The sequence below is a fragment of the Grus americana genome, chromosome 22 (genome assembly GCF_028858705.1).
Source record: "Grus americana isolate bGruAme1 chromosome 22, bGruAme1.mat, whole genome shotgun sequence".
NCBI classification, from domain to species: domain Eukaryota; kingdom Metazoa; phylum Chordata; class Aves; order Gruiformes; family Gruidae; genus Grus; species Grus americana.
Window position 1 is genome coordinate 3,015,421 of NC_072873.1, and position 27,335 is coordinate 3,042,755.

The window sequence follows — 27,335 nt, forward strand, 5'->3', positions numbered from 1 at the left end:
GAGGTCTGTGGCATGTAAGGACGGAGGTCCTTGTCCCCATCCCTGTTCCCACGGGCTGCAGGAGAGCAGTGATGGGACCCAGGCCAGGGGTCGATGGCACAGAGTGAGACCCCCCCCACCCCAGTTCAGCTCTGCCTTGGGGTCACCCTGCCCAGACACCCCCCCCCCCCAGGCCCCGGGGCTGTGTGTTGATCAGGTGCCTCCAGCACCCCGGCTGGCCCGTGCCAGGAAGGAGCCGGGCCAGCTGGCACCCACCCAGCAGATCATCCTGGAAGCACTTGCGGGAACCAGCAGGAGCCAAAATTCCCACATCAGCTCCAGCGGGGCCGTGGCAGGGCAGGGAGCAGCCGGCCCCGCTCCTGGGGCTGCCCTGGCAGCCGCTTCCCCGAAGGAGCAGGCAGGGATGGCCCCTCACTGGGGGGGTCCCCAACGCAGCTGGGTGCTCAGGACTGCACGCTGGGATGCTGAGCACAGCACAGCCCCACAGCACCCAGCAGGGCAGGATCTGGCCCTAGTGTGCTGAGCAGGGGTGCCACGTCCCTGGGCAGGTGCCCAGATGGGGGTCTCACCTTGGTCACCTCCGGCTGGTCCCGCCACCATGAAGGTCACACCGCCCTGATGCCAGGGTGAGGGGCTCGGGTAGCTGGTGGGGGCGATGTCCGCATGGGCTGGGGATGGCGGTGATCCCCAAGGGACGCCGGCTGTGAAAAGCCACCGTCCCCTCGCCCGGTCACCTACGAGTGACCCTGCAGTGCTGGGCATCAGCCAGCCCAGCCGGCGAGGCGGGAGCCCTGCAAGCGGGTTAATGAGTCACCGAGCCACCACCGGCACCATCCCAGCACCCGGCACCTGCCCCGCTGCCGGGGCTCCACCGGGCACCCACCGCTGCGCCAAGGGGCAACCGCTGCCCGCCGCCCCGGGAAAGCCCCGCAGGCAGCGAGGTGTGGGCAGCGGCCAGGAGCACCCGGCTCCCAGGATTTGCATGTTGGTGATTAAGACAATGAGGCAATCGTCACTGTTGCAATCAGTGTGAATCCCCGGAGCCCGCTATATATGCCCTAATCGATGAGGCCGCGCAGAGCAGGGGCAGGAGCGAGCTGTGCCGGGACAGGCCGTGCTTGCAGAAAGGAGAAGACGCCGAGCCGGGCACCATGTGCTTCCTCACCCGTGAGTACCCGCAGCCCCAGCACCCATTGCACCCACAGCACCCACTGCGCCCACTCCCCCCCGCTGCACCCGGAGCACCCATAAACCCACCGTACCTGTAGCACCCGCTGTACCCGAGCACCCACAGCACTCACTGCTCCCACTGCGACCGCATACCCAGAGCCCCCAGCCCCCTGCCCCGTGGCCCCAGCACCGTGGGGCTGGTGGGAACGCAGGGAGCGCCCGGTCGCTCTCCCTCTTTGGGGGAGCGGGGGGTCCCTGCCCCTTCCCCGGGCTGCGTTGATGCCACCATCCCCGGGGGGGGCATCTGGTTGCTGAGCGCAGACCCCGGGGCTGGGTTGGGGACGGGGGTGTCCCCGGGGTGGGCACTGAGCCGCTGTGCCAGCAGGTGTGCTGGCGCTGCTGCTGGGCGCGATGCTGTGGGCGCCGTGGCTGGTGCTGCACGGGGCGCCGCTGGCCGAGCTCTCAGGGGACCAGGACTTCCAGCTCTTCCTGCACAAGAACCTCGAGTTCACCCGCAAGATCAAGGGGGACGTGGCCGTGCTGCAGCGCATTGTGGTGAGTCCCGGGTGCCGCGGGGAGGTGGGGGGGACAGTGGCCGTGGACACTGCGGGGTCGCAGATAAGGTGACCTTCCCCTCCCCAGCTTTATCGGCACCGCGAGGCCGGGAGCCAGCGGCGTCCCCTGTGCCTCGGCCTCCCGCCGCGCCGCTCAGCCCCGGGGTCGTGGGGCACCCGTGGGGCTGACACCATGCACAACCCCGCTGCTCCCTCGGGGCTGAACGGGCACCTCCCTGGGGTGCGCATCGGCCGGGGCGGCGGCACCACGGTTCGCTCTTGTCCCATCCCCATTTCACCGGGTGGCAGGTTCTCCCCATCTCCTCCCTCCTCCTGGCTGGGCTGGGGGGGGGCGGGTTCCCGCACCCCAGAGACGGGGTGTCAGGGGGCGTTGGGGTCCTCTCGCTGTCCTGACCCCGTCTCCCTCGGCTGCAGTGCGACACCTTCCAGCTGTGCAAGGAGGAAGAGCTGCTGCTGGTGCGGCAGGACCTGGGCATCGTGCAGGCGCCGCTGGAGCAGTGCCACAGCCGCACCTTCCAGGCGGTGAGTGCAGGCAGCCCACCCCTGCCATGAGCTGTCCGGTCTCAGCCCCGCCGGCTTCGCCGCTGCTTGGGGCAACCCGAAGCCCGCTGTGGCTCGGGGCGCGGTGGTCGGGCTGTGCTGAGCCCCACCAACCACACCGTGCCCGCCCACAGGAAGCCTGCTTCAGCCAGATCCGCGACGGGCTCCGTGCCTACCATGGCTCCCTCGCCGCCGTCCTGGAGCTGCTGCCCGAGCACACCAGCCTGGTGGAGACCCTGCAGCTGGACGCTGCCAACCTCTCCTCCAACATCCAGCAGCAGGTGAGGGGGGGGGACAGGGTGGGCATGCGTGGGGTCTGCATCCTGGGGGGGACGGGGAGGGCCCGGCAGGGACACGGGGCTCTGCATCCCTGGGCTCGCACCAGCTCCGCGGGCACTGCCGGGACGCTGCCGCGCTCCCGGGGCATCTCTGGGTGCGGAGCTGATGCCTCTGCCTCTGCCCGGCTGCAGATGGAGGACCTGGGCTTGGCGACGGTGACGTACCCCACGGAGGGCCAGGGCCCCCTCCCCGTCTTCTCCTCCCGCTTCCACCACCAGGTCGGCGGCTTCTTCATCCTGGCCAACTTCCAGCGGTTCCTGGAGACGGCGTACCGGGCGCTGCGGCACCTCACCTGCCTCTGACCCCCGGCCCCGCGCACTATTTATTTATGTCCCAGCCTGAGTGATCTTCCCCACGAGCACCCAGCTTTTCTGCTTATTTAATATTTATCGCTATTTAATATTTATCTGGCTGGGGATGGTCCTCTGTCCCCATCAGCCCCCGAGCAGGGCAGCCGGCCCCTGTGGTGGCATCCGTGCACGGGTATCTGTGCGCAGCATCACCTTTGTTTAATATTTAAACAAAAGCGTATCTCTGCTATGAGGTTCGGGAGCTGGGCTGAGCCCCGGCAGCTGCCGTGGGCACCACATGTGCCTCAGTTTCCCCACAGCTTGTGCAGGGCACTGCGGGTACCCCTGCAGCATCCCACCCAGCCAAGGGGAAACCGTCTTCTTCCGTGGATGAAGATACTTCAGAGCAGCATCTCCCTGCCTGGGCTGCAGCCTGCAGGGACAGATCTGACAGGTGTTAGTTCTATTAGCCATAGTTACGTTAATTAATATTTATTAGCTGTTAGGTAACTAGGAGGGAAGGGAGGATGGAGCTGCCACAGCAAGTGGGCCCGGTGGGACACGGTCCTGTCCTCCCCGAGCCCGGCACATCCCAGGCACAGCCCCCGGTCTCGTGGCTGTGCCAGCAGGTCCCACCAGCCCACGCGGTTGTATTTGCATATTGGAAATTTCACAGCTCGCCCCGGCGGGGGCTCTCGAGCCGTGTGTTTTGTACTGTATTTATTGCTGCAGCTGGGTCAGCCCCAGAGAAATACCTGCTATTTTTTTATATGCGATAAAAATGGAAATAAACTCTATTTTTGCTCCAGAGTCCGAGCTGTCTGCCTTTCCTGCTGTCTCCCGCCTGCGTGGGGGGGATGCTGCGTGGCCGGGGTGTGGGGACTCGGGGACAGAGAGACGGGGCACGGGGAACGGGCTCATTTTCACCGTGACCGCTGGCATCGGCGCAGCGATGCCCAGCCCCGGTGGAAACCAGCACCCCCCGCCCTCCTGCAACGCGGCACAAGCCCCACGAGGCCTGGGAAGCACCCGTGGGGGGGCTGGGCGCGGTTGCCCAGGGGCGTCAGCTTCCTCCCTGCACCCAGCAGCGCCACTTGGGCAAGAGCCGATTCCTAGAAAGCGTCGGAGGCCGCCTGCGCGGTACCCAGGGGCCACGGGGAGCAGCCCTGGCACTGGCACCGCGCTGGGATGCGCCGGCAGCTGGCGTAGGGGCTCACCCCCACCCTGGCAGCGCAGAGCATCCCCGTCCCGTGCCCTGGGAGGGTGAGCACAGGTGCGACGAATGCTCAGGGCTCTGCGGCGGTGGCGGCAGCAGAGCCGACCTGGGTGCTGTGGGGTCTGTGGCAGTGGGGGGGGGGGGGCTGATCTTCTCTCTTTTGCTACTGCTGCGAGGGGAACTGGCCCCAGAGCCACCCGGGGATGTACCTGGAGCCCTCCAAGAGTCGCCACGATGGTACGGGAGTTTGAGCAGCGAGAAAGACAAGGTGGATGAACAAACGGACATGCTCGAGTGAAGCTGGCAGAGCCAGTGGACCTGGGCATCTCCTCCTGCCCTGGCAAGCCCCCACAGCCATCCTCAGCCAGCCCACGGCCTCTCCCTGCTCCCCCACGGCTGTTTGGCCACCCCGGGCTGTCCCTGCACTCCCAGGCTTGCACCAGCCCCGTTTCCTCCCACCAGTCCCGTGCTCACATCCTGTGACCGCTGGCATCCCCGCACCACGCTCAGCCCAGCCACGGCAGAGACAGAGCTGAGCTCCGGTGGGTGCCAGGGGGTCTATGTTCCTGCCTTCCCCCAATTTCCCGGCCCCGGGAAGGGGCACATGCGAGGCCGGAGCCCCGCTCCTGCCCACCACCCCATCCCATCCCATCGCCACATCCCGCCATGGGAAGCCGCTGCTGCCTGTGGTTGTTTGTCCGCACCCCCTTCCGGCAGCAGCTCCCAGGAGAGCAAACGGCAAGAGCCATTGCTCCTTCCTCCCTCGGCTTATCAGCGCTTACAGAAAAACCCTTCTCCCGCTCCAGCCCCTTCCTGGAAGGTGAAGCGCCAGGCGCCAACACCGAGCGCGGGACTGCCACCGGCAAATATTGACAGAGCTGGGAAGGCCGAGAGTGCCAGGTCCTGCTCTTTGCTCTGAGCTAACGGTAAAGAGCCGCCCCTGTGCGAGCGGGTGCTGCCGCCGGCCCGGGGCAGAGGTGCCCGGGCAAGTCGGTGCCAGCTCAGCACAGGACTCATGCCCGAGTCAGGCCCGGTGGGGAGCAGCACCGGCTGTGGCACAGCATGAGCACCGAGCCCTCCGGCGGGGCAGCCCTCGCCCTGCACCCTGCGTCCTGCCCCGGTGCACGCAGCAGCTCCACTAGCCGATCCACCCAGCCCCGCGGCCCGCTCCCCGTCTGCCCTCGCACTGGGGGCCGGTGGGTGTCAGGCTGCTGGCGGCTCAGGGCCGGACCCCCGGGAGGCAGCGGGAAGGGGCAGGATGCTCGGGTGTGCGATGGCCGAGGACCGGCCATCACCCGCAGACACCCCGAGTGTGGCAAGGCTCCTCCGCCGACCGCATCGGGGTCTCTCCCTCCAGCAAAGCCTGCGAGCAGCCAAGAGCTGAGATCATCTCGGGGAGCAGGCAGGGAACAGGCAGGGGTCAGGCAGGCCCTGAGTCACCATCCGGCTGCCTTTTTCCCGGTCAGCGCTCACCCAAATCCTGCGGCATCGCTCCGGGGCCCCCCTGCACCACCTCTCCCCCGACACCACCAAAGCACTCACTTCGGAGCCCCCAAACCAGGAGCTGCGAACCCTGCTAATGCCGAGGGAGGGTAGGAGGCACAGCACAGCCCCAGGGATGCGGCTGGGACCCGGCTCAGAGCTGAAGCACCCCGAGGGGAAGGCTGGTACCCGGCTACTTCGGGCACCGCTTCCCCCTTTCTTGTGAGTCAAGCAGAAAACATAAATGAAAGGAGCAGAGGCGAAGCCACCCTGGTTCTGCCACCCCCTCAGGGTCAGGGTTTCGTGACAGTTACAGGCAGATTCACCACCGAAGCAGCTGACTGGGTGCCGGGACAGCCCCACCGAGGAGCCTCTCCCACCCAGCACAAGGCCGGCATGGCACTGGCGAGGCCGCGGTTACTCACTGGCCGCTGGGTGCCGTGCTCACAGCTGGGAACGCGGGGTGAACTCACGCTCACGTGGAGGAATTTCCAACAAGAATTTGCTTGCAGCTTACAGCGCGGCAGGAAAATATCTCCGCTCCACCCAGTCGCAGGCACCCCGCTCCCTAAGCGGAGCAGCACGGGCAACCCACTGCCCACCTGGGCTTCTCTGGGGTCGGGTCAGGGACAGAGGGAGGGTGATTTCCCCCCCTCGCCCAGCACAGGGCTGTCTTACTCTCCCATTGCCCCCCACCAGCAAGCTTGCCCCAAGACGAGCGCCGCAGGGAACCCCAGGGCCCTGGGCTGCAGTCAGGAAATCAGAGAGAAACGAGGCAAAGCCTGGCTCTACAAAAGGACCAAATTATTTATAGAAAAAAAAAAAAGCAAGGGGAGTTTGTCCGTCTCTGAAAGGCCATCGTGAGGCAGCAAGGGGATGCCTCTGGGAGGCCGAATGCGGAGGGAAGCGGCCCCTGGCCAGGGCCAGGTCAAGCCCGCGGTGACAGAGAGGCCATCCCAGTCATCCCAGTCCCAGCCCAGCATCCAGGGTCCCATGGGTTTCCCAGCGGCTGCCCGGCAGCCCTCTCCTGCACGGCAGGAGGGAGGTGCCCTGCTCACAGCGCAGCGATGGCCTTGGCAGCGACACGGCGGCCCAGGGGCAGGCTGAGATCCGTGATGGCCAGGACAATTTTGGGACTGGACATGGTGGACACTTTCACCAGCTCCGAAACCTGCCCGGAGAGAGGAGAAACACAGCTGACTCACAACAGCGGGGGAGACACGAGAGCCGGGCAGCGGGACGTGCCTGGACCAGCACCCCAGGGCACCCTGCGGCCAGAGAGAAGGATCTCTCGGCCACGGGACTCACCATGGTGAAGGGCATGAACTGGAGGATGCTGCCACGGCTGCCCTGCTCCAGGCAGTCCACGCACTCCTCCATGAACCACTGCACAAACTGGGTGTGCGTGCCGGCCGTCTTGGCCCCCAGGATGGAAGAGATGAGCAGGAAGAGGTTTGCTGTGGAGAGAGGGAAATATCAAAAGGCAGGCTGGCTCAGGGAGGCTGGGGGTGGTCCAAGCCTCCTGCACAGGGGACAGGTCCTCACTGGTGTGGATCTGATGCCACCCTCACTGCCAGGTATCCCCGCTGGGATCCAGCCCCCCATTACCTAGCACCCTGTTCAGCGGGTCCCTCATGCTGACGGTGTGAAGCTGAGAGGCGGAGAGCGAGCTGCTCATCGAGCGATCTGTTGGGGAGGAGAACACACATCAGGCTGGGAGGAGGCTGGAACAGCCTCTTGCCCCCCCTCGGCCATGCCAACATGCCCACCCTGGCCAGCTCTGGCCATTGGAGCTCGCCCAGCCCTTAAGCTCCAGGAGGGGCTTTTCCACGAGCTACCCCACAGAGCGGGAGAGGTTTGGAGCACGGCCCGTGGTGCCCTCCGTACCCAAACGGGCAGAATCTTTGCTGCTCGGGCACACCAGAGACAGGCAGCAGGATGTCACCGTCCCTCTGTGCCGGGGCGCGGGCAGCCCTGGCAAGCGATGCGGGCCCACACACGCCCCAGGCATGATGGAACACAGCAACGCGGGGAGGGCTCCACACGCTGCCACTGCTGCTTTTGGGGTGTGAGACTTCACTCTTGCACAAGCCAGATTTATTCTGAGTCTGACCAAGTTTAATGACATCTCCGAGGGGGTAAGCATGAGTGAGAGCGTGAGTGTGCCTCCCTGCTGCTCCCTGTTCAGTTTTAATTGCAGCAGTGACTCGTCCCTGACGCTCCGCAAGGGCACGAGCAATAGTAACGCAATGTCACGATCGTGAGAGGAGAAGAATAGCGCTCTGCCAAAGCGAAGGGACACGCGCACGCTACACATCCTGTGCACGCTGCCTGCAGCACAGCCGACTGGGCGGAGCGAGCCAGATGTTCAACAGCTGCACAGCAGCACTAGAATCTCACTCTCAGCATATGATTTAGCTACCAGAGCTGAGGCATGTCCAAAGGACTAGCAGCAAATCTTGGGACAGACTAAGGGGATTTATCCAACCCAAACTGCAAAGCACGTGCTGGGTGCTCCTGCAGGAGAGGAACAGGGCCATCTCCGGTCCAACAGGACGGGAATTTACTGGGAAGACTCGTGCAGACCCCACAGGACACAGCTACCGCCAAAATCAGCAGCACCCACCTTGTGATGCTGTGAGGATGCTCACCAAAAAAAGAAAGCCCTCCCACACTTTTCTCATGGAATCACATGAGTTACGTGGCTGCAGGAAGCAGCATTTCCACATCACTGCAGCAAACAGTCAAAAAAAGTCCTGAATGTCACTGGAAAGAGGTAGAACTGCCTCAAAGTTAAAAAAAGATAGTGAAATAAAGGGAAAACCCCATATTTCAACAGTAATGAAACCAACGAAAACCACAGGTTGATGGATGCGTTGTTGAAAACTAATAAATAAAGAGTAACTTAGGATAAGAGCATCAGGAGAAACAATGACCAAGGAACATTCTGACTCATTGTCCAGGAGTCCAGACAACGTATGTGGGAGCCATGACAGCACCCTGCCGTGGCATGAGGGCACGGACACCCCCCGGCACATCCTGCCGGAGCTGTTGCAACCCCCAGCACCACTCTGCGGGGACACAGAGACGTGACTGCAGGGACTCATCAGCTCCGCTCCCTGTCTTGTTAACAACAGTGGAATTTTAGGATTTAGCCACAGACATCAGGAATGTCACCTCCCGCCACACTAGCTGCAGCACATCAGCTCTCTGGTCCCACGTGGACCGGCCGGGGGTGACAGGGCTCTAACAAAACCTCCCCGAGCCCCTTGTGCGTGACGCACTGGGTTGGGCGGCAACGTCATGGAGGGAAGGTGTAATCTCATCCCTTTTCCTATGTTGTTCTGATCAGAGAAATAAAGAGGTTGACCTTTTCTGAGTGCAAAAGCTCCAGGGTAACAGCAAAACACACTCGAGCGCTCTAAATCTTCACCTGGCCAGCTTGTGAAGAGAAGCGCTTTTGTGCCGATACACGTTTTGCACCCAGAAACGAACAGCGAGGCAGGCTGGTGCCTTCCCCAGGAGTCCCCTCCCTGCCTGCACTTACTGGGGCTGGAGAGGATGTTGGAGTCTTCCTCGTTGGAGCTCAGCAGGCGCATGAGCTTGGAAGGCTGCGTGTCATCCAGCGGGAACAGGCTGATGTAATCCTGGGGGAATAGAAGGGGTTCAGCCCCATCAGCCCCTCTCTGAGGGGGAATCCTGGCCCCCCTCCCCAGGACCGATGACCCACCCTGGGCTCTGCACAGCCCCATAGCCCAGGACTACGATCTCTGGTCAGCCAAAGCATCTCAGCCTGGACCATCTCATTACAGTCCCTCTTCCCCAGAAAAAGAGAAGGGAAAACTCCATATTTTAAGATCAAAGGACCTCAGACAGCCCAGAGAACCTGGGTAGGGAGTCTGGTCTCAGCTACCCACTCCTGCCACCATCACCTCCCGCAGACACTCTTAGGCACAGAGAGGCTCCAACCAAACCCCGCTCCGGACACACCTCAATATCCTCTCGGTGCCTCTTCTTCTGCCTGGCGGACGCCTGGCCCTTGTTGTGGGAGGAGTAGGAGCTCAGGGCACACCAGACGGAGAGCCTGGGGAGAGAGTAGGGACACTGCGAGGTGCTGCCAGCCCACACAGATGATGGTGTGCAAGGGAAGATGACAGAGCCCAGAGCGTGTGCTGGGACAGGACATAGCAGGTCTCTCCTTGGTGAGGGGCAGCAGGGAACAGGCCCAGGACAGCAGCATGTCTGGTCCTGTTGGTGCTGTGCTGAGACCAGAGCGGGAACCGGGCAGCTGGGACCCCCATCCCAGCACAAAGCATCTCCCCGTCCCCACAAACAGGCCCACCCACCTCCAAGGAGATGGTGCCCACAGGTCTGGGGTCTTACTTGGCCAGGGCCTTTCCCGGCGGGTCCATGAGGGTGTGCCACTTGGAGGAATCCGTGAGCAGGTTTGGCAGGATATGGCCCAGCAGGGTCAGCGTCAGCTGCTGCATGTCCAGGCAGAAGATGGCATAGAGTAGCTCCACGGCCCGCAGCGTGTGCTCCTTCCGTGTCTCCTTCAGCAGCTCCTGCGAGGCGGAAGGCAGGGCTGAGGGAGGCGCGGGCACAGCTGGGCCTGCCCCACTCGCCTCCAGCACCCAGGACTGTCAAAGCAGCCAGCCCAGGCACAATCGCGACTCCTGGACACTTGAGAGCACAGGCTAGAGCCCACAGTCCTGGGCTCGACGCTTAGCCACAGCACTGGGGGTTGCAGCCACCTCCCTCCTGCCCCCCATACCTTGACCAGGTTGTTGCAGAACCAGTAGACGCCCCCCATGTGCAGCAGGGTGTCGAAGATGTGGATGGAGTGGCTGTCAACCCAGCCCTTCTCCAGCACCTTGGTGAACACACTCGTCAGCACCTCCTTGATGGGCTTCTTAGGGGGCAGCAGGTTCCAGTAGGGGATGGTGTCCATGCCCGTGGAGGGGAACTTGATCTGCGTGGCCGTCTGCTGCAGGACGTCTGCGCACATGTGCTCCAGGATGGAGCTCATGATCACCACACTGCAGCAGAGAGAGATGGGGTCATGCAGGCCCTGGGAAGTGGAAGAAGGGCAGGAGACGGCACGGCACAGGGCCTGGTGCACTGGAGCTCACCGCTCATTGTAGAACTGCAGTGTGTTCTCGCCGTACAGGGGGGTGGCCAGCTGCCGGATCATCTGCAGGGACTTCTCCCGCTCATCCAAGCCCAGCATGCGGACGTGGGCCACCAGCCAGGCCACTGCACACACTGCCATGCTGCACACCTTCCCCTTGATGTTGTCCGTGATTTTCTAGGAGAGGAGATGGGAGCAGAAGTGGATGAGCACAGATGTGTGGATGCACAGGCTTTACCTCAGCAACACCTCTCAGGGCTGTGGGCCCCGACTGCAGGGTCCAAGCCCTTCTCTCCTCCATGGGGTGAACCTGCCCCTGCCAGCCCCACTGCCACCAACGGGGCGGTTTGGGGCAGCGTCAAGGGGCTGGAGCCACGTCAGTTCCCCACAAAAGTCACGAAGGAGCCTGCAAGCTCCAGAGTGGCTGCAGGAGCATTCGGGGCAGGAGGACAGGGGATCCATGCCCTGCTCAAGCCCTGGTCCCTCCTCAGGGCACAGCACAGTGCCAGGGCCCCTGCTCTGCCCCACAGCATCCTCCCACCAGCCCACCTGGATCGACTCAAAGGTGAGGACGCTGTTCTCCCAGGCATTGAGGATCTCCAGGATGGCGGCCGAGATGCTCAGACACGCCTCATGCCACTTCATCTGCCTGCCAAGGAAGAGAGAGGCTTCAGGCACTTGTTCAGAGCAGCCGCAGGGCCAGGGAAAATGGGGTGGGTGCTCCCCTCCCGGTCTGCCCCGGCCCAGCAAAGTGGGCGTGCAAGCTGAGCTCTTACACCAGCTTCATCTCGGAGGAGTTGTTGAGGAGGGCAACCAGGGACTCCACCTTAGTGGAGTCGGGGCGGAAGCAGGGGTGGTCGGGGTTGAGGATCTTCCCCTCCTCAGGCATGCAGGTCAGCATCCAGGTCTCAAAAAAGGGCACCTCGCCCGCTGGGCTGGACTCCGACAGGATCACCTGGAAGGGAACCGGCACAGGGTCTGCATCCTGCAGGGACCCTGGGGTGGGGACCCCCACCCTGGGGTGGGACCCTGACCCTGGGGGACATGGCTGGGGGCACAGCGCCGCCCTGTGGCCTGCACGGAGAGGCAGGCACTCCTCAGCCCCCAGTAAGACACCAGTCAGCCCCCAGTAAGGCACTGGTTTCCAGTGCGTGGGCTGTGGTTTTCCCCAGAGGACTCCCCAGGGGACCACGGCCCATCTCAGAGCAGCGCTCCAATGGCTTCCCTCGAGGAGATGCCACAACAGGACCAGTCCCGAGGGGCTGCAAGCGTGGCAGCAGAGTCACCGCATCCTGCCCAGAAAGCGCCACTTGTCACCCTCCTGCTGAGCTGTGCTCAGGATCTGCAGCACCGGGGCTGGCTGGCCCATGGCTCGGCAGGGTCAGGGCACACAGCCCAGCTGGCAGCCAGCTGGAAGGGCTCCCCGGGGGAATGCGAGCTGGGAATCCCGCATGTTGCTTCCTCCCTTCAGCCTGCCGTCACCCAAGGGACACTATTTTTGTCAAAAAAAGTTTTGCACATCTGTTCAGCAGCAGCTGGTCAGGAAAGTCACTCTGTGTCGGGCCAGGGGATGAGATCTCATCAGACAGCCCCGGGCATGTCCGCTTCTGGCTGCCTCCAGCCAGGACTCCCCCTTCCCCGCTCCCTGGGGCTGGCTGGGCAGGCCCCCTCCTGCCTGCCTTTCGCTCCCTCTCTGCCTTCCCGGTGTTTCGGTATCGCTTTGCCTCCCAACACACACAGATGTCGAAACCTGGAAAATTTTCATGCAACCAAAATGCTGTTTCCTGAGTGGGGCTGCAAGTTCCTTCTCTCACTGGGGAGGGCTAACGCTCAGCCTGACTGCACGCCCCCCCCAGTCAGCCAGCGCCAAACCCGAGGGACAAGGCTGGGAAAAGTCTGGTGAGATCAGAGCTGGCCCGGAGAGGGTGCGGAGGCAGCGTACCCACCGATACCACGGTATCGTACAGGGAGCACAACCAAAGCCCTCAGGAAGGCCACAGCCAGCCCTGCTCCGTCGCCTGGCACTGACGGACCCCGCAGGGACGAATTTCTACCTGCACCAGGTGAAAGGCACCGGGTGCTTTACCCCAGGCAGCGGGGCGGCTGCGGGGACAGTGGGGACAGTGGCGGTGGCAGCAGGCTGGCCACTAGAGGAGGCTGGCAGGCTGCAGCGCGCAGGCTGCGCTCGCAAGGTCAGAGCCCCATCCCCTCAGAGGATGCTTACCTCCGAGCCGTAGGTCTGGGCCACATGGCACAGCATGAGGAAAGAGATGTCGAAGAGCAGGGCACGAACTGAGGCTCCTTTGGCTGAGGGAGAAGAAACAAAAACCCTGGCACAAGGAGGGAGGCAGGCAGGAGCTCTGCAAGCTCAGGGGCCGGGACCCCGCTTCCTCCAGGCAGCTTTTCTAACCCCCAAGCACTTGTGTACAAATGAGGGCTCCAGGGGATGTGGCAAGTGTCCCCCTCCACCCCATCTGCCTCTGCTTGAGCCCCCAAAGCAGCTCTTGCCTCCCATTCAGCAGCCCCAGCCCATGCCTGGGCTCCCCCCGCACCATGGAAGGTCAGAACACTCAGCAAGTTTCATCACACGCAAATGCAGTCAGAGTCCTTATCTTGGGCTCTGTGCTGACACATCACCCCTTCCAGAGAGGGAGCCAGGGCAGGGCCAGCCCCAAGGGGCCCCATGGGCTGGGCTGGGGAGAAGGAGCAATTCCCCTGCAAGTGGGTAACACCCCACATTCGAGATGCACACGCGTGTGCCACACATGAGGGCAGCGGGTCCCCAGGAGCCCAGATCCCCACTGGCACCCAGCCACACGCCCCTGTGCCAGGCTCCCTGCCGGAAGCCCCCAGCCGGGCCCAGAACAATTCGGCTTGCTCTGGCGCCACAGCCAGTCCTGGCTTAATCCATCCAGGCCCCACAGCGTCCCAGCACGTGGCAGCGGGGGGAGCACAGCTCAAACCACCCCACACACGGATGCGCACGCACTTACAGCCTTCTCCGGTGATGTGCTTCGTGAATTCGTTCAGCCTAGAGGGGGCAGAGAGAGCTGCAGTGAAGCGTTACCGTCACGTGAAAGAAATAGGCCTCTTCCCATCCCCAAGACAGGCGGGGGGCTGCCCCTGCCTGCAGACCCCCTCCTGCACCCCATCCCAGCACCCAGCTCTGTGCCCCACATTGGGGAGCAGGGTGGGCAGGGACCGAAGCAGGGCCGGGCTCCGCAGACACCCTCCGGCAGGGCAGGGATGAGCTGCCTCCTCCCTCTGCCTCTGCTCCCCTGCAGCAAAACAGGTCCAGCAACGCTGCTTTTCCCCACACCCACTCAGGCCCGGCATTTGAGCGCGTCCTCTAACCAGAGCCGGCTCTGCCCGGCTGCGTGGGGATGTCTGAGCACGGCCCTTTCTGTACCGCAGCGGCACGAACCCCCAGAGCAAACACGGTGGGGTCGCGCACCCAGGCGAGCTGGCGTGGTTGGAGCTGCCTCAGGCCTCCCTGCTCGAGGAAGCGCATCACGCAGCCCCACGCGTGCTGGTGCGTGTGCTTTAACCAGGACACAGGCGTCTGGGGACTGAAGGCACACACACAGAGCAAGCGCCCTGGATCTGAGGCTGCGCCAGTGCTTTCAGCTCTTAACACCCTTAAACCAACCTGACTTCAATTCTTTGCCCTGTTCACGCAGAAGCAAAGGAGACAGCATGCTGCGAGACCCCAGCCCTCCCCAGGGTTCTGCTGGATCCAGTGCTGCACACACACCAGGCCAGAAGCACATGTGGCCCTGTCTGGGGGAGAGTTTGGGGGGCTGCCCGCTCACCCCAGACCCGCCAGTCACCAGGAACAGCGTCGTCCAGGTGGACACTCACTTGATGAACTTCCGAGCAAAGGATTTCAGCTTGCCCGTCGCTGCTGCCGCTGCCAGCAGCAAGTCCAGGCTCTTCCCAGACAGCATGTGACCCAAGACCCCCAGCAAGCCCTCAGGGGACTTGGAGTGATCCGCATCCATGGTCTACAAAAAAAAAAAAAAAATTCAAGAAAGAAGTCACGGGGAATGTGTGCTATGGAGCAGCAGTAAAACTCCGACTGTGGGGGCAGAGTTGATCGTCTGCCAGAGTTGTCCCACGAGGCCTCCGTGAGCAGGAACCCGCAGGGCTCTGGGGGGTGGGGATGGAGCCCTCCGTGCCCCAGGTACCGCAGAGCACGGTGCAGGGGAGAGCCGGAGCGCACCAGGGCAGCACAACCGGCAGCAAAACATCCTCTCGTGCTCAGCAGCAGCCGCGAGGCAACCAGAGTGACACAGGGACGGGGGGAGTCCCCGAGGACTGGGGGAGATGCACGCGGGTGGGCAGCTGAGAGTAGGACGGGCAGAGCTGGCTGGGCTCAGGCTGCTGGCACTGACAACGTGCCTGACAGCTCCTCCAGCTTCCTGGGAAGGAGGAGGGGAGCTCCTGGTCTTCACAACAGAGTGGCAAGGTTGGGAGTGATTCCTCCATTCCTCCAGCCCAGTGCAGGGGGAGATCAGGCACCTCCCAACCACCCCGGCTGCCTGGTGAGACTGGTGCTGCTGACAACAGGCTCTAGGGCTGAGACCAGCCGGCCCAGCACGGGCACAGGAGGGGACTCACCTTCAGGATGTTGGTGACAGTCGGCTCGGCCCTCAGGATGAGCCCCGGGTTTGGCTGGATGTTGGCATTCTCTGCCGACTTCAAGCACGGAGCGTGTTCTCTGTCTGCCGTCCTGGGGGATCCGCAAAGAAGGGCCAGTGAGCAGGAATTCATCACCCTGCCTCGCTCCTCCCCACACTCAGCCACCTCCCACCCACCTCCACCATCGGCACCCCAAAGGAAGGCCACCACCTCAGGCCACCACCAGCTGCCACTCCAAGAGGACAGACTTTGACTGTACTCAATCTGTCACTGAAAGCAAAGCTTCGTCCCTCCAGGCCATGGTGTCCCAGCTGCAGGACAGCCAGCGGCATCACAGCTGGTCCTTTACACTCCCCCCCAAGAAAGACAGCAAGACAAGGCGCTCCAACCCCACTTGGTTACCCAGACTTTTGAGGGGGCTGTACCGTTTGTCAATCAGGTTGTTCATGTTAGCCTCAGAAAGCAGTCCCTGCTTGCTGCACTCCTGCAGGAGTAGACTCGTGCAATCACAGCTGAAAAGAGAGGAGAGCGCTAGCCTGAAGGACAGCATTCCTGCTGCTCCAGGCAGTGCCACAGGGCAGGGGGACTCCTGGGTTGCCCTCCTGGCCCTGCTCCCACACCTCTGAGGATGCTGCAGGGCCAAAAGCAGCTCCAGATATCAAACAGCATCACCAACATGTGAATCAGCTGTCAGACACTCACTGCCTTGCTCATTTGGCAGCATCAGGTCTTCAGGAAGAAGGAATTGGATCAAAAACTAAAAAAAAAAACCCCTTGCCAGGAGCTGCCCCAGCACCCTGCACCGCTGCTCCCCACAGAGAGGATGGGGTTGTTGTGGCACGGACTGGAATCAGAGTGCCACAACACTGATTGTGGCAGTGCTGCAGGTCAGCCCCAGACACGGCGAGCACTCACTTGCATCGCTGATCTGCTTTGTCGAGCAGAGGGGTGAGCTTCAGCAGGAACTCGAAGGCACAGTTCACGTCCTCGGTGAAGTTCTGCCGTGCACAAAGCCAAGCACTCAGCTCGGAGCGCTGCCAACACGAGCCCACCTTCCCCTCCCACGCCACCCTTGTCCATTAGAGGAAGGTTGTTGGGACACAGACCGTTTCCTACCCCAGCCACTCCCGCACACATTTGGCCAGGCACCAGCACCATCGCGACAAACACAGCTCACTTGTGCACACGACACGCCTACAGCTCCAACTGACAGCCCCTGAGACTCACCTTCTCCCCTTGGGGATATTTCTTGAGCTTAACCAGGACCTGGGGGATCTGAAAGACACAGGGCACAGACGTGACTGACCAGGGCAGACCCCGTTCTGCAGTCAGGACCTCCCAGGCAGCAGAGGCCCACGCGAAACACGCCTGCAAGCAGCTGCTCTCCCAAGCCCAGGGAAAGAAGCATTTCTGGAGCAGCTCGTGCGCCCAGAGGACTCTGTGCTCCTGCCTCCCCTCTGCAGGGTCCCTCTGCCGTCACAGGGAGCGACAGGGCACGGCCACCTCTCGACAGCCAGGCAGGGGACTGAGGCTGCGGAGGAACCAGAGCCTGTGTCAGGACTGAAATTACACACAGATCCCTTTTGTCTGGTACAAAGGAAGGAGATGAAGCAGACTGCTCCGGGGCTGCCCACCGCTGAGCTGTGGGAGCGTAGGCCCTGAGGCTGCTGTGGCGTCCTTCAAAGGCCACGATTCCCCCCACAACACCCCAGGAAAGCCACTCTGCAAAACAAAGCGGGGCTGGGCTGAAAAAAAGAGGCCCTGGACAGCAATGCTGATGCTCAGTGGATTGCAGGAGGGCTGCTGCAGGCTCAGCCGGGGCGTGGGGGGACCACGAGGGGCATGCTGCAGGAGAGGAGAATCAATTGCTCTACCAGGGTTCAGTGCTCAGCAGGGGCCAGGCGTGCAGGGAAAAGGCAGCAGTGGGCCTGGGGTTCAGAGCACTGCGCTCACAGCAGGGCTGGGTACCTTCAGAAAGGTGAAGGCTGTCCACTTCAGCTCCTCTGTGCCCTCCGGGGACTCGATGAGGCCCACAAAACAGGCCTTCCAGATCTCCAACACGAAGAGCGGGGAGGGGATGCGCTGCAGGGCACACAGACAAACCCCCCCACTGCTGTTAGGACAATAAAGTGCCTCCCCCAATCACAGCCAAACCCTGAACCCCCTGCGAAGGTGCTGATGGGCTCGCGCTGCTCCCTGCAGCTGCACCCCTACTCTTGGACAGGGATCAGCACAGAAAGGTACGCAGCACAGTACACAGCAAGGCCCTGGTCCCCCCTGGCCACCCTGAGCAGGAGAACAAGATGCCACTTCTGTACCTGCATCCTCTTCACCATCATCAGCTGCTCCACCAGTGGCTGGGTCTCTCCCGTGAGGTTCATGGTGCCCTCCAGCAGCACCACAGCATGCACAGTGGGGAAGCCGGTCTTGTTCAGCTGCTCAGAGTGGACCGAGAGCATGGTGGGGATGCTGGGTGGGAGATGACAGCACAGGGTCACTGGAGCCTCGCAGGGACAGATCCTTGCTCCTCCTGTCCCACCTTCCCTTCCCGGAAAAACCCTTGACATTTGCTGTCCTGCATCTCTCCGGGGCAGGACAGCTTGTAGCTCCTGTACCCTGCAGAGGAGCCCTTGGGCACAGCCAAGCCCCCGCGTCACAGCCCAGGCCCTGAGAGCAGCTCCGGGGGGATCCGGAGCAGGGAGGGCAGCTCTAGTGTGGCCAGAGCAGCTGAGGGATGGCGAGGGGCCCCAGGACCACCAGAGGAGCAACCCCTGGGTAAGACTCCTTCGCAGCAAGTCACCACTAGCCCTGTCCCCTCTCCTATCCAGGGCCTCTCACCAGCCCCGGCCCACTGCCGGTGCAGGGTTCCAAGCTGGGAAGGGACAGGAAAGCAGGGAGCCACCGTGGAGGGAGGCAGGAGGCTCTCAGCCCCCAGAGCAGGGCTCAGGCCCATTTTACCCTCCAAGCCTACAAAGATACCTCTTGATGAGGGAGACGCAGTCATCGGCCTGGCTTCGCAGCGGGGAGTTGCTGAGGTTGTTCAGGTTCTCCCCCAGCTTGACAAGGGACTGCTCCACAGCGGTCCAGGAAGCTGGGGAGGGAGGGCAGGCAGTCAGTGGGGGGGACAGTGACACGCCAAGAAGCCGGGCAGGCTGGCTCCAAGGCCCGCAGCAGCACAGAGGGTCTGCGGAGGCTGGGGCTCCCCGCCGGGCCCTGCGGTGAGCAGAAGTCAGCACACCTCTGTGAACCCAAACCAAGGGTCTGTGTGCCACCCAGCAGCTCCTGCTCTGGGCTCAGCCTGGCAGAGCCTCCCGGTCAGATGCAGACACCAACTGAAGGTGCAGGGCTGTGCCAGGCGTGCTGGCGGAGCACAGGACCCGCTGCGCGCCCAGGAACAGCTCACGCAGCCTTCACATTAATTCTGCTCCTCTTCCAAAGGCAGCACGGAGGGGAGGGGGCAGAGAGTGGCACAGAGCCAGGGAGGAGACGGTTACAGCAACAGGGCTGGAAGACGGATGGGCTTGGAGCCACAGGGACAATGCGGCAGGAGCCGGGCAGGGGGAAGGGAGAGGTGGCAATGACATCTCCCCAGGGCCAGTCGTGACGAGGAGGAAGCCCTGGCAGCGGGCACGGGCACAGTGTGCCGCAGGGCAGGGCAGGGGCAGCAACATACACGTCTCCTCCAGCTTCGCAATGTGGATCAGGGCGCGGTTCTTGGTGCTGCTGAGCATCTTCTCCAGCCGCTCCAGACACATCTTCAGCTGGCTCTCAGCTGCCGCCTGCTCCAGCGTCTCCTTCACCTTCTCGGCATAAAAGGCCGCGCAGCGCAGGAGCCAGTTGAGGGCACTCATCAGCGCCCGGCAGAGACCGATGCACTCCTCTGCTTTGCCGTGGCAGCTGGGAAGGGGAAGAGAAACAGAACTGTGCTCACCATGGGGCAGGTGACTGCCCCCAGAGAAATCGAGGCACAGAAACAGGGCAGGCTGGGGAATCCAAACCCACATCCCGTGCTCCCAGCCCAGCCTGCCCACCGGCTCCTCTGCCACAGATCCCAACCCACTCAGCCCACCAGCATCCCCGCTGTGCCAGGGGAAATAAAGTCTCCCCAGTGCAGCTTCCCCTCTGGCCACTCTACTACAGGGAAACCTTCCAAGCCTTTAATCAAATTATCTTACTAAGAGAGGCTCAGCATTGATCAACATGCTGCGCGAGGTGAACGCTTTCCCCTCCTGATGCACAAATCATTGGGGCCAGAAGTTTTGATCAAATTAAGCAGAGGATCAGATTAGGCAGGGACTGGATTAAGTGGCCGGCTCTGCAGTTGGCCAGCAACAGCTCCTTGTCAACATCCGTGACTGATGCATATTCATTGCTGCTGCTTCATTTCATGTAATTGAAGAGCTGCTACCTTCAGCCTTCCTCCTCCCGCCGCTCCCCACCGCATGCTCTCTGCTCTGGCCTCCCAGAAGAGGCTGTCAGGGGTTAACAGGAAGATTTCTGAGCTTTCTAAAAAAGTTTTTGTGGCCTGAATTGTCTGGACTCCCCTGGGTCCTGCAACACCAACGGAAGAGCACGAAGCAAAACAAGGCAGCTGCCTGGAGCGCCTGGGGCAGCGCAGGCAGGACTGTGAGCACTGGCAGACGGGGACATGTAGCCGGGGCCCTGGGAAGCCACAGAGGTCACACGAGAAACGAAATGCTCTGAGGAGACAGACACCCTCGGGCCACAGGGCTTATGCCCACCCCTATCGACCTGAGCCGGGCAGGAATATCCCGGCAGAGATGTGAATAGGTGGGTTTCTTGCAGCTTCCCACAAAGCTGGTGGGGTTTTGGACTCCCTCTGCTCTCCCCATGCTGGCATTCATGTGGCAGCCCAGCCCGGGGCAGCCAGAGAGGGACAGTAACTTGGGAACAGACCCAGAGCTGGAGGGGGAACCTGCCTGTCTCTGCCAGGATGAGCATCCCAGGCTCAGCAAGGCCCCACCGGCTCCCAGTACTGCCCACAGTACAGCCCAGGGCCAAGGCAGCAGAGCTGGAAGGGCCACACCATACCTGAGGCGGTCACAGAACATGTCCATGATCTCCAAGAGTGACTGGACACATAGGTCCCGGGAGAAGTCATCGAACTAGAGCAGGGGAACAAGGAGGGATTTCAGATGGGGGCTGCTGGGCTCCAGCAGCTCCAAAACCAAACTCAATCCCTTCCTCCACGGGCTGGGCTGGGCGCTGCCGGCTGCAGGATGCTCGCCCTGGCAGCTGCCCAGCAGCTACTCGAATGAGAACTAGGTCAGAGCTGTCTGATGGCTGGGTCGTGCCCTCCCAGGGTCACAGGAGGCAAACCGGGCCACGGCAGCGGGGATGAGGCTGGGTTTTCTCAACAGCATCCCTGAGACAGCGGTGGGGGCCTGAGCTCCACTCCCTGCCGGCTGCCTTGACGCGGCGGTGGCTCGGTGCCAGCCCGCGTGCCCACCCCCGGTTCGGTGGGGCTGGCAGCATACGCCAACAGCCCGGCTGGCCGCAGGGCCGGGAGGGCGGCGGGCAGCAGAAGCGTGGCTCCCCGCCTCCTCGCAGAGCAGATGGGGCCACCCCGCCGGGCCGGAGCTAGCCCGCAGGTCTGCTCTCAGCCCATGCTGATCTGAAGGAGGAAGCCTCGGCTGTCAAGGTCAGCTCTCTGCCCGCCCTGCCGGAATGGGCAGCAACGCACAACCAGGGGAACAGTGATGAGCCTGCACCATTTGGAGCAGACCCACCGCTGTGCTCGGTGTCAGCTGGCTGTACGCTGGCTCTACCCTCCCCTGGGAGCGCGCCCACCGCCCCAGATCGGTGCTAAGCCCCGCTGGAGGGGTCCCCACCCTTGCTGGGGCTTTGCAGCACATTTACGGCACAGCTCCAAGCTCAGCCTGTGACACCCCAAAACAACACAGCATCGTGTGGCTACCAGTGCCTTTCTCCTCCTGCCCTCTAGTAAACACAAGGAGACGGGAGGAAATAAATTATTCTCCCTTAAATTATTCTTCCTTCAGATCAGAGGTCGCCCTGACAAGGCTAGTGCCCGGGGAGGGCGGGGGGCCTGACGCAGCCTGCAAGGAGCTATCGCTCCCCACGGAGCGGCACCAAACGCTGAGCGGAGGCAGCCGCACGCAGAGGGCTCATCCCCATCAAAGCAACACGAGGATACTGAGCACCCGTGGGAAGCCAGCCGGCCGAGCAGGGCAGGTGGCTGCAGCCGTGTGGCTCAGGTGCTGGCAGCACTCCCTCCTGAGCGGCGCTGCTTTTCCATCGCCAGCTCCGGATCCCCACGACGCTGCCAGCGCCGCCGGCCGCAGAAGGATGTGGTTTCCGGCAGCCAGGGTGTGGTTTACATGCAGGGCGCTGCGGGGCAGGAGGCTGCCAGGCCCCACATGACGGAGGGACGAGGCTTTCACACCCACAGCCATCCCCAAAACCAGAGCGGGACCCGCCAGGCGTGGCAGCAGCCTGTCCCCAGCGGGACATGGAAGGACTTTGGCGCTAATCTGCACTGTCTGACCGCTGCTGACTCAGCAGAGGATGTCGTTTTCCACTTGACCTATATTTGGTGAGAGTTGTGGGGAGGGAAATGGATACGTGGGTCATAGGTAAAGAGAAAATCCTCAGACAGCACCTGTCAGAGCCGTACCTTGCTGATGGCTGTCAGGACCGTGGAATAAGACACCATCTATGAACGAAAAACAAAACCAAAACAAACCCGGTGCGGCGGCGTGTTAGCGGGTGATGTTTGCCAGTGCAGTGCTCGTTGCTGAGGAACGGCAAGGTCAGGGCACGGCCCCGCTGCCTGTCACTGCAGACGGGGCCGGGGCGCTGACCCAGCACAAATCCAAACAGACATTTTTAGGTGATCGCTGATTTGTTTCACACAAACTTTAGACGAAATTAAATGCCGCACTAAGAAAGCGCACAGCTTACAGCGAGCGCGGAGGCTCTCGGAGGGCAAGGATTCCCACCCCGCGTGCAGCCAGGCGACGGGCAGAGGCTATTTACAGAAACATCCCGGCTTCGGGCACGTGCTGGGCCCTCCACCACCCGCCCAAGCCCAGGAGAGGCATAAACGGGAAATTCAGGGTGTCTGCCCCACCATCGACTCTGCACCCCGGTTTCTTTGCCCACCTGCTAATTGGGGCCGCGAGGCGACACCCAGCAGTGTCTGCAGCGCGAGGCAGCGCAGGGAGCGTCATTACCTGGGAGCTGATAGCGTATTTCAGGTAGGACAAGATGAGTGGGTTCGGTGACGGCCCGATCATGGCTTGCTCCAGAAGAGCCTCTGCAAGCAAAGGAGAGGGGCCGGGAGGTCCCAGGTCAGCGCGCACATGGCGTGGGGACACGCAGACACACGCACGCTCTGCCCTCATCCCACTGGCAAGGTGGCAAAGACGAATTGTGCTAACCACAGCAACTCTGCACCGCTCTTCTCCAAAATTAACTGAATCCCACAAATTTCTAATCCCCGACAGCAAAAGCCAGTAAATAATTCAGGCAGTGCAAGCAGCCTCCTGCTAACTTAGCTCTCCCCAGGCACCCTGGCCCCAAAACAGTGCCTGCTGCTCTCCGAACACGTTCCCCTCCCTCCCACATCCTGCCCAGGAGGCTCTCGCATCCTTCACCGAGTGACTTTTGCTCCGACACCTGGGGCTGAACTCTGGGCAGACAGCCCCTCTCAGCTGGGACCAGCCCTGCACGTCTGGCCCTCCCTGTCGCCGGCTGCCTGCCAGCGCCGGCCCGCGGATGCTGGAGGGGCTCTGCCCGTCCTATCTGCTCAGTCAAGCCTTTAATTGACCATTTGAACTATGGCAGAGTGCAGGAACCACCTCCCGAAAGCAAGCCCCGGGCTGCGACATGGGCTGTAAAGTAGGTCAAAGCACCCAGATGCAAGAGGGGGCAGCAGCCGTTTGGGAAGTCGTCGCCCCAAAGACGAGGAGGAGCAGCAGCCGTTGTCGGATCCTGACCGCGGGAGCAGGAGACTCCCTGAGTCTCGCTCGAAGGCCGAAGCCTCAGCCAAAAGCATCTCAGCTCGAGGACAGAAGGCTAATGGCAGCCTTCCCCTCCCCATCTAATCAGGGAGTGTCAACACGAGCCAGCCACATGCTGTTACCCACTGCAGACGTGTCAGCATAGATTTGCTGGGCACCGCCGTGATCCCGGCAGCTCGTGCCAGCTTTTCCTCCTTTGTAGTTTAAATCTGAAAGGCACGAGCTTGGGAAAGGACAACTCTAAGGCTACAGCGGGGGAGGCAGCAGTTGTTACAGCTGTCGAGACCTCGGGAACAGCCTCCTTGCGTCTCCACTATGCTCGTGCTGCCTGGGACAGCGTTAGTGTCAGCATCCTCACTTTTGCGGTGGGGGAAAAAGGGACCCGGCTCCTTCCCCCTCCTCGCAGAGGGGCTGCCCTCCAACAAAGCCCAGGCTAACGAGCCTGTCCCTGGCAAAGGGACTAAGAGTTGGCCAGGAGAAATCTGTTTCTACAGAAATCATAGGGACTGATTATCTCTGGCCCTGCTTTTGGGGGTACACAGACAGGCCCACACCCCACGGACCTCACTGCCTCAGCGAGTGGAGCAGGAGCTGGTCCCGCCAGGCCGGGAACAGGCACCAGGGAGCACCAGGGACCAGCTGGCCAGCGGCAGGGCTGGCCCTCAAGCCAACCACCCCTCACATCCCCCAGCGCTGTGCTTGCAGCCCCCACTCCCCCTGAGCAAATCTGGCTGCCCCACACCACAGCCAGGCCCCACAGCTCCAGCTCAGCTCCTCCAGCCCCACCTCACCACGGGGCTGGGCACATCCATGCACTGACCCCACCACAGGCCACAGCGAGAGGGGGACAAACCCGGCTGTAAGGACGTGGTTTGACAAAACCCACCATCACGGGCCAGACGCTGCCAGAAAAAGCACTGGTAGGACGGAGGGAGTTAAAAAAGACCCGTCAGAGAACAGGTCCCCCCCCAGTGGGGTGAGCAGCGCTGCTGCCTGCACAGGGGCTATTTCCCTTTAAATCCCCCGGTGCAGCAATCCTTGAGCAGCGCTCTGTTTATTTATCCAAGGCTTGCAAACACGCGCTTGCTGCACAGGAAAAAAAAAAAACCTAGCAACAAGTTTCTATAATTGGCATAAAAGCCTGGCAAATCTTTAAACCGTGGAGCTCAGCAGGTACCAGTGTTTGGCAGGATTTGTGTCAAACGCCCTTGAATAGGGACGGGAAAAGAAACCTTAGTAACCGGGGGTGGGAAGCAGACTTCGGAGCAGCACCTGGCTCCTTTGCATCGCTTTTCGCTCCCTCAGCTAGACACATTGATGAGGCAGACAGGGTCATTATCCCCTCGCAATGGGGGAAACTGAGGCAGCCAGTGGGAACCTGTGTGCAGCCGGATGGTGAGCGGTGTTGGGGATCCCGGAGCTCCGCGTCAGCAGCATTTGGACACGTGTTGTTGCAGTCAGTGGTGATCCCAGCCCTGCCTAGGTGTCCTACCAAGCCAGCCCTCCACCACAGGCTGATCTTTAGGCCAGCTTAACCACGGGTCCATCTCTGGGCCAGGCAACAGGACCACCCTGGGCAGCACCAGAGCAGACCCTCAAAGCAGAAAGCCCCATCCCCCCCGACTGCTGCACCCCTACTCTACCCCCAACCACCTCCACCCCCTGCAGCTCCCCCAGCCCCAATTCCCCAGACCTGCCAGGTTGAGGATGTCCCAGGTAGCTCCACGGGGAAAAAAACGCTTCATATTTATGGCCCACTGATAGTCGCTCCATCGCTCCTTCCAGGCCTGCAGGATGGCCTGCTTCAGGTTCACCACCTTCATGGCCGCCCTCTGCGAAGGGAGAGTGTCAAGGCAAGGCTGACAGGATTTGGGGGGGGGAAGAAGGATTCCTACGCCCCCCCGGGGAAAGGCTGAGGGGTCTGAGGTGGGAGCAGGAGGGCCCGGTGGTGAGCAGGGCCCAGCGGCTCCTGAGGGAAAGGGGAGGCCGCAGCTCGGGGCCTGGAGCCCCCCCGGGGCGGGGAGGGGATGCTCCGGGGTCGGCCTCCGCACCAGAGGTGCGGAGGCCGACCCCGGAGCATCCCCACCCCTCGCCGGTAGCCCCCGTCCCCGCTGTCCCTCACCTTCGCCCCGCACCGCAGCGGCCGGCGAACGCTTCCCTCAGCGCCTGGGCACCGCCATGGTGGCACCTGCTAGCAAGCCGCTCGCTGATTGGTGGGCGGAGCGCGGCGGGGCGCGGGGGCTTCTGGGAGATGTAGTTCGGAAAGGGGAGGCGAGACGGGGAGGTGGGGTGCGCGCGCAAAGGCGTGGGTGTGCAAACACGGTGCGTGCAAAACGAGTGGGGGTGCTGACGCGGGGTTGTGCGGGCACAGGGCTGCGCGTGGGTGCAAACGTGTGTGCGCACGTGCTGGGGTGCGTGCATGTGTGTAGGTGCATAGGTGTGCATGCGGGCGTGCACGCGTGTAAGTGCAAGCGCGCATGCGGGTGCGGGTGCGAACACAGAGGTGTGCATTTTTGAATGTGCAAGCATGGGTGCGTGTGTGGGAACCGGTATGCACGCACATGCTGGGGTGCATGCGTGTGCAAAGATGCACAGGTGTATGTGCATGCACATCTGTGAGTGCAGGGGTGCATACAGGCACGTGTGTGTGAGCACAAGGATGTGTGCATGTGGGTGTGCAAACGTGGGTGTGCAGACGGGAACGGGTGTGCATGCAGATGGATGTGTGCACACGTGCTGGGGTGCACGCATGTGTGTAGATGCATAGGTGTGCATATGTGCATGCACATGCGTGAGCACAGGTGTGCATACGGGCATGTGCGTGTGAGCATGAGAGTGTGCTCATCTGGGTGTGCAGATGGGAATGGTTATGCATGCAGATGGTTGTGTGCACACATGTGCTAGAGTGCGTGTGTGTGCATAGATGCATGCATGTGCATAGATGCATGCACACATGTGAGTGCAGGTGTGCATACAGGTACACGTGTGTATGTACGCACAGGGATGTGCACGTCCAGGTGTTCATAAACAGGTGTGCACACAGGTGGGTGTGTGGACACACGTGCCTGGGTGTGTGCGTGTGTAGATGCACAGGTGTGCATGCGTGCCTGCACACGTGTGAGCGCAGGTGTGCGTGCAGACATGCGTGTGCTTGTGTGTGTGTGCATGCAGACACAGACACCTATGGCCAGGTGTGCGTAGATACCTGTGCGTGGGTGGACACACGCACACAGGTGTGCACAGGACAGACACGCGTGTGCATGCACACGTGCAGGCAGCCATGGGGCTGGGCCGCCCCCTCCCCGGTGCGGTACCAGCAGCTAAAAATATCCCCCATGGCTGCCTCGAGCCATCGCCACGGCAACGGGAGGATGGGGAGCAGGGCCGGGGGGGGGGGGCTGCACGGCCCTGGGGGGGGAAGACCCCCCCAGCACCCCCCACCCACGGGCAGGGGACCCCTGTGTGGCTCACGAGTGGGGTGAAGCCCCCCCACTCCCGGGGTGCGGAGATGCCCGGAGGTGCCTCCGTGGGGTGGGGGCCCCGGGCATCCGCTGCCCCCCCCCAGCCCTCCGGGCTCTGCTCGGGGGGGGGCTCCGCGGCCCCTTAATTCCCCGGTTAATCATTCATGGGGCCGGGGCGCTGCAAATCCCCCCGCGCCGGGGCCGGGATTAGGCGGGCGAGCGTCTGCCCAGCCGGCGAGGGGCCCCAGCACCGGGGGGGGGCGGGGGGGCCCAGCCCCTATTCATGAGGAGGGATTTCCTGTGCCGGGGGGGGGGGGGCCGCTCCCCGCAGCTGGCGGGGGGGGACACGGCACGACATCGGCGACCAAGGGGGCCAGTCCCTGTCCCCGGGGGGGGGGGACACGACCAGAGGAACCCCCTTGGACACACACACACACCCACCCCCGCCGTGGCAAAGCACCCCGAAACCACCCTGGACCTGGGG

The 27,335-nt window shown here is 62.5% G+C and overlaps 2 protein-coding genes and 1 non-coding gene across 5 annotated transcripts; 1 reads left to right on the forward strand and 2 right to left on the reverse strand.

Annotated features, from left to right (window-relative positions):
• The first annotated feature begins 1,051 nt into the window (after nucleotides 1-1,051).
• On the forward strand, nucleotides 1,052-3,682 carry CSF3 (colony stimulating factor 3). The gene is made up of 5 exons (XM_054801690.1): nucleotides 1,052-1,167; nucleotides 1,556-1,725; nucleotides 2,160-2,267; nucleotides 2,420-2,566; nucleotides 2,756-3,682. The coding sequence occupies exons 1-5, from the start codon at nucleotides 1,152-1,154 to the stop codon at nucleotides 2,924-2,926; spliced, it is 612 nt and encodes a 203-aa protein (XP_054657665.1). The 5' UTR covers nucleotides 1,052-1,151; the 3' UTR covers nucleotides 2,927-3,682.
• A 2,721-nt stretch (nucleotides 3,683-6,403) lies between these two features.
• MED24 (mediator complex subunit 24) lies at nucleotides 6,404-25,611 on the reverse strand. Of its 3 annotated transcripts, none has more exons than XM_054801856.1 (26): nucleotides 25,513-25,611; nucleotides 25,084-25,222; nucleotides 22,602-22,684; nucleotides 22,043-22,081; nucleotides 20,437-20,510; nucleotides 19,058-19,281; nucleotides 18,364-18,475; nucleotides 17,703-17,853; nucleotides 17,353-17,466; nucleotides 16,612-16,659; nucleotides 16,300-16,382; nucleotides 15,810-15,896; nucleotides 15,364-15,475; nucleotides 14,605-14,747; nucleotides 13,737-13,774; nucleotides 12,968-13,050; nucleotides 11,520-11,698; nucleotides 11,293-11,392; nucleotides 10,745-10,920; nucleotides 10,387-10,651; nucleotides 9,996-10,177; nucleotides 9,603-9,696; nucleotides 9,160-9,259; nucleotides 7,221-7,298; nucleotides 6,921-7,069; nucleotides 6,404-6,783 (listed from the first exon to the last, which is right to left on the reverse strand). In XM_054801856.1, exons 2-26 carry the CDS (start codon nucleotides 25,211-25,213, stop codon nucleotides 6,667-6,669), a joined length of 2,961 nt encoding a protein of 986 aa, XP_054657831.1. In that variant the 5' UTR covers nucleotides 25,214-25,222; nucleotides 25,513-25,611; the 3' UTR covers nucleotides 6,404-6,666. The 3 variants fall into 3 exon arrangements, with proteins under 3 accessions (XP_054657831.1, XP_054657832.1, XP_054657833.1); XM_054801857.1 differs by having other exon boundaries at nucleotides 25,088-25,222; nucleotides 25,513-25,587; XM_054801858.1 differs by lacking the exons at nucleotides 25,084-25,222; nucleotides 25,513-25,611 and having other exon boundaries at nucleotides 22,028-22,081; nucleotides 22,602-22,664.
• LOC129195694 (small nucleolar RNA SNORD124) lies at nucleotides 13,289-13,396 on the reverse strand. The gene has a single exon (XR_008573951.1). It is a non-coding gene; the product is annotated as a small nucleolar RNA SNORD124 (small nucleolar RNA).
• Nucleotides 25,612-27,335: the final 1,724 nt, after the last annotated feature.